The sequence below is a fragment of the Chinchilla lanigera genome, unplaced genomic scaffold (assembly GCF_000276665.1).
Source record: "Chinchilla lanigera isolate Chin_1 unplaced genomic scaffold, ChiLan1.0 scaffold00050, whole genome shotgun sequence".
In the NCBI taxonomy this organism is placed as follows: Eukaryota; Metazoa; Chordata; class Mammalia; order Rodentia; family Chinchillidae; genus Chinchilla; species Chinchilla lanigera.
The window spans coordinates 13,651,388-13,660,731 of NW_004955451.1; the positions used below are offsets into that span (position 1 = coordinate 13,651,388).

The 9,344-nt window shown below is 56.1% G+C and overlaps 1 protein-coding gene across 1 annotated transcript in view; it reads left to right on the forward strand.

Moving 5' to 3' along the window:
- Arhgap23 (Rho GTPase activating protein 23) overlaps positions 1-9,344 on the forward strand; it is a gene marked incomplete at its 3' end in the record, with an annotated part of 40,705 nt that overhangs the window by 24,105 nt on the left and 7,256 nt on the right. Inside the window, 3 exon segments of the mRNA XM_013519356.1 lie at positions 1,957-2,030; positions 2,203-2,292; positions 2,683-2,808. Of these exon segments, the coding sequence (XP_013374810.1) occupies positions 1,957-2,030; positions 2,203-2,292; positions 2,683-2,808 (290 nt within the window).

Consider the following 9,344-nt stretch of genomic DNA (forward strand, 5'->3'; position numbering starts at 1 on the left):
GCTGATACAATAAAGCAACTTACTCAAGTCACCCTATGTTGAAACCCACTGTTCAGTAACACCCCCCACACACACACAACTTGAAATTCCCTTAACTTAGCCTTATATGTGAAATGTCAGATGACTACACTGGTGCCATGGCCCGGTGAGGACAAGAGACAGAGAAGCAGTGTCTCCAGGAGGACAAAATTAACATAAATTAACAGTAATACAGATGTCTGCTAAGATAACAAGCAAACATTTACAGTAATATCAGGGGTCAGATGTGAAAGCTTCCTAGATATATATAGAAAACTCAGCAATCTACAATGTAAAAAAACAATTAGCTTTATGGGGATCAAACTTTGTGAAGAAAGAAATACAATGAAACAACATGTATAATATTTAAACATTCACAATAATCTAAGTGCTAAGTTTTAATGAAACACAACAGTTGGGGCTCAGGATTTAGCTCAGCGGCAAAGCGCCTGCCTAAGTGCAAGGTCGTGAGTTCGGTTCCTGGTGCCGGAGAAAAACCAAAACCAAAAAAAAAAAAAAAAAAAAAATCACAACAGTTGATCTTTCTTGAATGGATTTAAGATTGTAAAAATACGTGTGTGTGTGTGGGGGGGGGGTCCTGGGGAATTGAACCCAGGGCCTTTGCACTGAGCTTCATCCCCAGCTGGTTTTTTTCGGGGGGACAGAGCCTCACTAGATTGCTAAATTGCCCAGGCTGAGCTCAAACTTGCAGTCCTCCTGTCTCAGCCTCCTGAGGAGCTGGGATTATGTGCATGTGCTACTGTGCCTGGCTAAAATATTTCCTTATTTTTTCCTCTGGTCATCTTTTAATTTCTCACGTGGTTGGGTCTGTTCATGTGTGTGAGACGGAAGTGGGTTTTCCTTGAACAGTAGCCGCTTCTCCCGTGGGGACTTCCATACCTCCTCCCCCCTGCGCTGCGTTCTTTAGAAGACAGCCGTGGGGCTGGCACAGTGGAGCACACCTGTAATCCCAGCTCCTCAGGAGGCTGAGGCATGAGGATCACATGCAAGAGGCCCTGGGTTCCGTCTCCAGGGTCCACGCAGGCAAAGCCTTGGCCTCCTTGGGCGAATACTCATCTGGATGAATTTTCTTTTGTTTTGGTTTTCTTCGTGCTAGTAACGGACCCCAGGGCCCGGTGCCTGCTAAGCCCTTACCTTCTGTGGGGCCATACTCCAGTCCAGGGTGAACTTTTATTTATTTATTTATTATCTTTTTTGAGACAGAGTCCTATCACATAGTTCAGGCTGGCTTTGAGCTCACTGTGTAACCCAGGCTGGCCTAGACCTCACAGCAATTCTCCTGTCTCAGCCTCCCCAGTATTGGGATTGCAGGCTTGTACCACCGCACCCAGCTGCCCCTGGGTGAATTTTAGAGCAGGCTTCTTGCCTTCCATTTTTTAGGGTTCCGCATGGACTCTGGGAATATCAGGGTTCAGGGCGCTGATGCAGGTGGGGGGTCCTCAAGGCCCCACCCTCACTTCTGGCCTACTGAACCTTGGCATCCTTGTCCTGGAGCCTGGGGCCAGGACCTTTCAGGGACAATGTACAGCTTGGGTGTCACTTTTCCCCGACACCTGGGCTGCTGAAGGGTGTATGACCCAAGCAGGTGACCCTGAGCAGCTGTGTTGGCTTTGGCCACATAAACACAAGGCCACAAGCTGCCATCAGGGCTCACACCTGTAATCCTAGCCCTTGGGAGGCTGAGGCAGGAGGAGCGCAAGGCTGAGCCCGGCCTGCTCAATTTAGTGATACCCTGTCTCAAAATAAAAAATAAGAAGGGCTGGGGCGCAGCTCAGCGTGAAGGCCCTGGGTTCAGTCCCCAGTGGCACACACCGTGGGTGACAGGTAGGTAGATAGCGGAGGATGAACGCTGCCCCAGCCCCGACCCCCAACCCGGGGAGCCGCTGCCCAGCGCTGAGGCGCCATGTCGTGTTCCAGACAAATACAATGACTTCATCGAGGCCAATCGCATCGAGGACGCCAGGGAGCGGATGAAGACGCTGCGGAAGCTGGTGAGAAGCGGGGTGCTACTCGTAGGACGGGATGGGGGGCACCCCCGAGCCAGGAGACCCGCAGCCTAGGGCGCCCCGCCGCGTGGCCTCAGTCTCCCCGCCGTGCCAGGCAGAGGGGCTGGCCACGGGGGACAGATGTCAAAGCCCCGTCCCCCAACCCTCTCCTGCCCAGATCCGGGACCTCCCAGGACACTACTATGAGACGCTGAAGTTCCTCGTGGGCCACCTCAAGACCATCGCAGACCACTCGGAGCAGAACAAGGTGGGCCCAGCGCAGGCTCGGGGCGGGAGGGCAGCACTCACGCCGGCCCCGCTCCAGGCCCTTCTGTCCCGCCCTCTGTGCTGGCCAGCGGCCCCCAGGGTCTCCTGAACCTCCGAGGTCGCACAGGGCTGACACCACAGTGCCCGGCATGTGGGGGGCGCTGTCGGTGTCGTTTCTTCCTAGTGCACTGTTGGCCGCGAGTGGTCAGGCCGCCCTGAACGGGCGTGCAGGTTGGGCACTGCTCAGGGCTGCCAGGCTGGGGCTGAGCGGGGCCGGAAGCTGGCGGAGCTCAGCCATGCCTTGCCAGGAGCTGCCTGGCCCTAGGCTGGGGACGACTCAGGATGCAGCCAGGAGGCAGACACTGACTCTGCCCACCCCCGCCCTGCCCAGATGGAGCCCCGGAACCTGGCCCTGGTCTTCGGGCCGACGTTGGTGAGGACGTCCGAGGACAACATGACAGACATGGTGACCCACATGCCCGACCGCTACAAGATCGTGGAGACGCTGATCCAGCACGTAAGCGGCTGAGCGGGACGATGAGCAGGGTGGGCCGGGCGCCCTTCGCCAGCGCCGTGCGTCTCCAGGAGGAGCAGGGCCAACCCCGCGCCCCGTGCTGGCTGTCGGGTCTGAGGGTGGCACCAGGCTGCGGCGCGAGGGACCTGCGGGGAGATGGGCAGCGGATGGCACAGCCTGGGCTTCACCCTGCCTGGGGGCTCCCTGAGAGCACCAGTGGGGGCCAGCAAGGGGCGCTGGCGGCCCGGTCGCCCCTGCTTGGCGGGGCTCATCCCCATCTCCAGGTGGTGCTGAGGCCTTGAAGGACCAGGCCGGCGCCCTCTGCCAGGACAGCTGGCCGCGCGGCCTGGGGAAGGCAGCTGGGGCTCAGGGGCCAGGACTTGGTGAGGGCTGGATGGAGCCTGTGTCCGCCCCTCGGGAGGCAGAGCTGTCCCTCCTGGTGCTGGCTCTGTGCAGGCGGCTGGCGGTTTCAGGAAGTGAAGTAGGATGCCCCTGATGACAGGATGCCTGGCACAGTGGCTTCTGGAGGCCACCAGGAGCCCAAGGCCTGTGTCAGCTGAGGTGGCTGAAAGAGCAGCCTTAGGGACAGGGGAGGCCCAAAGCGCGTCTTCCCGGCTTTTGTTTTTGTGAGGCAGGGTCTTACTATGCAGCCCAGGCTGGCCTCAAACTCATGGCGATCCTCCTGCCTCAGCCTCCCAAGAGCTGGGATGACAGGCGTGCACTGCCATGCTCGGCTAAGATGCTTCTGTAGGATGTTTGGGGCGTCTCTGACCTCTAACTCTAGATGTTGGGACGTCTCCCCAGACAGTTGTGACCCTTGGGAAGGTCCCCAGACATTGCCAATGCTGTGTGGGGAACAACTGCCTTGCCATGGAGCTGGCCTGCTCCTTGCACGCTGTGGCCTTGGTGAGCCACCTCGCTGCTCTGAGCCTCAGTTTCCGTGTCTGTAAAGCTCAGGAGTAACAGCGCCTGGTCACAGGGCTCCCGTGAGGGCTGCAGCAGGTAGGGTCTGCAGAGTGCAGAAGGGGGCCTGGCAGCTAGGAAGGGGCACCATCGTTGTCACTGCCACTGATTGTCCCCAGAGACATGGGCGGGAGCTGGGGACAGAGGTGACTGGGCTCCCGCTTGGAGGGGATCCAGCCGTGGGCGGCTGGGGATTGGGGGGGAGGTCATCAGAGCCGCCACTTTATTTATTTATTTATTTATTTTTGGTTTTTCTCCGGTACCGGCAACCGAACTCACGACCTTGTGCTTGCCAGGCAGGCGCTTTTGCCACTGAGCTAAATCCCCAGCCCAGTGGCGGTCTAAAGCCGCCACTTTAGACCATGGGGTCGCAGGCTGAGGGGACATCACGGTGCCTGCAGGGGGCACCAGCCGCGGGCTTCGCAGTCTTCCCCGCCTGAGCGAGAGGCTGGCTCCTGTGGCCGGCCTGTCTCTGACACCGCGCCTGCCTGTACGACCGCTCACGTTCAAGCTGTGCTGGTCGCATGCCGCATTCCTCGGGTCCCATGGAGAAGCTTGAGCTCTCGTGAGAACTGAAGGCAGCGCTCTGTGATGTGCTCGGGTGCAGGCGTCCTGGTCTCTAGGATGACGGGTCACACCCCCTTGCCCAGCCGGCTGGCCACAGCCGAATCTCCTGCCCGCCTTCCCCCGAGAGACATGAATCCCGTGATTTTTTCTGGGGTGCTGGGGGGTGCAGGTCTCTGTCTTCATGTAGCTACTTCCTGCAGAAAGGGACTGGACGCACCACCCAGTGGGGACTGTGCGCTCTCCAGCTCCCTTGGGGTGCTGGGGCTCGCCAGCCGGCTTGGGGGAAAGCCCGCGTCTGCGTGCGGACCTGCTGAGCTGCGCGGGCGGGAGCGCGCTTGGGAGATCTGTCAGCAGAGGGAGCTGACTGTCGTTTGGGGATGTAGAGCCCAAGAACAGGGAGGGGCAGGTCAGACGTCCGCACTTCCTGTGAAGGTGCAAGTGCAGCACAGGGGTAGTAGATCGATTACCAAGAGTCTGAGAGTTGTAGCCCTCGCAAGATTACCCACATCACGGATCGGATTAAACAGCCAGAAAACTAAAAACAGGCGTCTTAGTACAGGTGCCTGTTTAAAGTTTGGTGCATTGGGGGTTGTTGGGGACTCTTTAGCTGCACCCACAGCAGTACTGGAGTCTTGCTTTTTGTCTTGTTTTTTGTTGGTGGGGTTTTTTGAAACAGGGTCTTGCCGTGTAGCCCAGGCTGGCCTCGAAGTGGAGATCCTCTTGCCTCAGCCTCCCGAGTGCTGGGATTATAGGCGTGTACCACTACACCTGGCTGGAGTTTTGCTTTTTCAAGGGGAGCCTCTGGTCTCCCAGAGCATCGCAGGAGTAGAGTCTTAGTTCTGAGAAGTTTGAGTGATCGTTGCTCACATAGGGATTTTTAGCTTTCCACCGTGTCGCTGGAGGAAAGACAATGCTTCCCCAGGAACTGGAAACCAGGCTGAGCCTGTCCTTCATGCCTCTCCGGCAGCCTTTGGATTTCCCAAGGGGATTTTCGTCGTGTCTGTGGGGTCCCTCTCAGTGAGTGGACAGCAGCCACTGGGGGAGTCAGACGGCCTCGAGCAGGTGCTGAGTTTTCTGAGCTTCTGCCTTTTCTTCGCATCGGCACCAAGTAAAACTGCGCAGCCCTGGTGCAGGGCGGGGGAGGGCTTTGGCCTCGGGCCTGTAGCACGCGGAAAGCTGCATAACCTGCCTGCGACGTCCTTCAAGGCCCTTCCACGGGTGACCACACCTCCTCAGGGGCGTGGCAGGGCCGTCGGTGGTCCTGCCAGCCCTGTGGGCAAAGCAGGGGTGAAGAAGCTCTGACTAGGGCTCCCCTGAACCCCAACTATGGCCATAGATCTAGAGGAGGTTGTTTTTTTCTGGAGAAGGAAATTAAAACAGAATGACGGAACCTGCTCACCCATGATGCCTGGGGGCATCTGCAGTTTTTCACAGGCGAGGGCGGTGAGGTCTGTGGGCAGGGGCATTGGGGGTTGCCTCAGGCCCCTTCAGCCCTCTTTACCCCAGCGGGAGGCGAGCTCTGGCTGGCGTAGCCTCTGTGGGAGCGGGCGCAGCCGGTCTTCCAATGCCAAGAGTCAGGCACTGCGACCACCCGACACACAGACCGGGGCCTGGGTGGTGACTCAATGCAGTCTTGTGCCCGCTGTCCAGTTTTCTTGCCCTTAAAGCAGGTTTTAGCTGGGCATGGTGGCGCACGCCTGCAATCCCAGTGCTCGGGAGGCTGAGGCAGGAGGATCGCTGTGAGTTTGAGGCCAGCCTGGGCTACATAGTGAGACCCTGTCTCAAAAAGACCGAAAAAAAAACAGGCCTTGACTGGCCCTGGGTTTTCCCTTGGACAGCCTGGGCGTGTGTGAGGCAGTGCCGGTGGCAGCAGCCATCGTTTTGGTCTGTCTTTTTCTCTCAGCCTTTCGCCCTTCGTCCTCACCTAGATTCCCACCGCTGAACTCAGAAAAGGCCACGTCACAGGGGCCTGGGGCGTCTGCAAGCCCAGCAGGAGCTTTGGAAAATCTGCCTGATTGTTCTTTGCGCTTCAGGTCTCTGCCCCTTGAGAAGGAACATGGGTCTGAGCCGCGCCCTCTACTCCTGGGGCCTCCCGTAGGGCAGGGTGAGCTTTGAGCCAGTGCGTCCTGGGGCGTTAGAGCTGTGTGAGGAGGCCCTGGGTCACTGGAAGAGAAGGGTCTCATCTGCTGGCCTGAGGGTTATAAGGAGGAGGGCGGGGCACCACTCAAGGTGGTTGCTTTCTGCAGACAGGTGGGAGAGATCGGGGTCCCCTGAGAGACAGGTGGGTGCCTGAGGACAGGATCACAACAGTGTGGATTTCCTTCTCCTTAGGCCTCTTTTAGCACCACAGTCCTTGGCCCTTTCCAGCAGTACAGCTGTAAAAGCCTGAGCCTAAGGGATTTTACAGCACTTTTCTTGCCCTTTACAAAAAGCTCTAACTGAAGAATAGTATCGGGCTGGGGATGTAACGCAGAGGCGTGGCACCTGCCTGGCAAGCTTGAGATCCTGAGTTTGATTCCCAGTACTAAAAGAAAAAAGAAAAAAAAAGTGTCATAATTTAAGCTGGGCATGGTGGCCCACGCCTGTAATCCCAGCACTCGGGAGGCTGAGGAAGTATGATCGTTTTGAGTTTGAGACCAGCCTGGGCTACAAAGTGAGCTCAAGGCCAGCCTGAACTGCATAGCGAGACCCTGCCTCAAAAAGACCAAAAAAAAAAAAAAAAAGTGTCATAATTTTTAGACTGTCGTTCTGTAGCCATCTTGCACCGTCTCCTAGCTGATCCTGGACCCAGACAGTATTACAACAGAAGAGAAGTCGGTCTCTTTTGAGATTGTCAGGGTGAAATCGTTCCCAGTTTTTAAGGCTACAGCCTAATGGCAAGATCGCTGGGATCTGCAGAGTGTTCCCCATCGTGCGTCATGGGTCCAGGTTCAGAGAAAAGACTAGGTCTGGGTTACTTCCTAGAGGTCCCCTCAGAAAGAAGACAGCCATTGAGGCCCCAAGATGTCCCTTGTGAGACGTCTCTGACCAAAGCAGCACTGCTGCCTTCTTTATTAATTTTTATTAGAACTCTTCATACCCACAGGCACAGCCTGGCCCTTGGAGAGAGGGGTGAGGAGCCCCTGGGCTCCTTGAGCAACAGTGTCCCTTGCGTTTATCCCAATAATAAAAAATTTGGTACTTTGTTTGGGGCAGTAGAGATAGATCTCTTTTTTATCATTTAAGAGAAAAAAAGAAAAGAAAAAAACTTTAAAATGTTCTGGGAAGGGCCAGGGATATAGCTCAGCAGCACAAACGCCTGCCCGGCAAGCGCAAGGTCCTGAGTTCGATTCCCGGTCCCAAAAAAAAGTGCTGAGTAGGAGGGCACCACTACTTCTGCCTGCTCAGCCCTCAAGGCGACCTTTATGGCTGCTCCCTTCCTTTGCTCAGGCCCTGAGGCACGTTTGTAAATGACCTGAATTTCTCTTGGAAGAAAGAGGGAGGGAATCTAACCCAACTTAGAAGAGAAGCAGGGAGGCGGCCCATATGTTCCCTAAAAGCAGAGGATTTAGCTCTTTATCTAAGAGTGAGATTTCCTGGTGTCCATGAGGTCCGTTGAAAAAAAAATGGCGAACAAACATGGCGGAACCACGTGACTCACTCAGGTCATGAACCAAAATGGCCCCCAGTCATGGCAGAACCTCCTTATAGGAGGAACCAAATGGCTGCCAAATACAGGAGAAAGGGAGACTGGGATGAAATGAGGTCTTAAGAAAGCAACTCATGGGCTGGGGATTTAGCTCAGCGGCACAGCGCCTGCCTGGCAAGCGCGAGGTCGTGAGTTCGATTCCCAGTACAGGAGAAAAACCAAAAAAAGAAAAAAAGAAAAGGAAGGATGGGTGGATTATGGTTGAAAGGATGGATAGAAGAATGGATGGATGGATGAACAGTTCTAACACGGAACCATCATAGTCACCCTGGTCATCACTGGTCCTTCCACTGTCTTCATAGTTTTCCCTTTTCCAGAAGGGCATGTAGTTGGCGCCATCTGTGTGCACCCTTTAAAAATTGGTTTTTTTCTTAGTAACATGGATGGATGTTCTCTCCACTGCCCATTATTTTTTTTTTTTTTCCTTTTTCCATTTTTTAGTTCTAGGGATGGAATCTAGGGCCTCCAGATGCTAGCCAGGTACCCTACCACGGAACTGCATCCCCAGCCCTTTTTATTTTATTTTGAGACTAAATCTCACTGAGTCACCCAGGCTGGGCTAGAGGTCTCTATCCTCCTGCTTCAGCCTCCCAAGTAGCTAGGATCACGGGCGTGCCTCGCCGCGTCCACTCAGCGGCAGCTCATAATGGCCTTTCCGGCTGAGCCGTGGTTTGTCCGCCGCCTGCACTGCGCTCGCCGGCTTTCTGCACGCGACGGAGTGACAGTGAGCGAGCTGACGAAGCGGAAAGGTGGAGCAGGAGCGGGTGGGCTGGGCCTGGCGCCCGACTAGTACCGGAGTCCCCTCCCAGGTGCCAGGGGCCTCGGGGACAGGCGTCTGTCATGGTCATCTGGGTCGCAGCCAGCTTTGACCAACCATAAATCCAGCTGCTGTGAACATCTGCTTGTGGGTCTGTGTGGCTCCTTGGGTTAGTAATTCTGACGGGCACTGTGGCTTAGTTGTGTAAGAAACCACCGCGCAGGCCGGCTGTGCCACCTCCAGCCCTGTCCGCGGCCAGTGCCTCCCGGCTCGGCCTCCCCAGGCTCCCGTCCTCGCCGGCAGGGTCCCGGTGTCCCACCGTTCTCACAGGAGCGTAGCGGGGTCTGGGGGTGTGAGTCTCACTTCCTAGTGATAGCGGATGTGGGACGCCTTTTCAATGGGTGGCGCGTCCAGGTCTTTGGCCCATTTTTGATCAGGTTGTTTGTTATTTTGTTTTTTTGTTTTTTGGTTTTTTTTTGGTTTTTCTCTGGTACCGGGAACCGAACTCACGACCTTGCGCTTGCCAGGCAGGCGCTTTGCCGCTGAGCTAAATCCCCAGCCCCA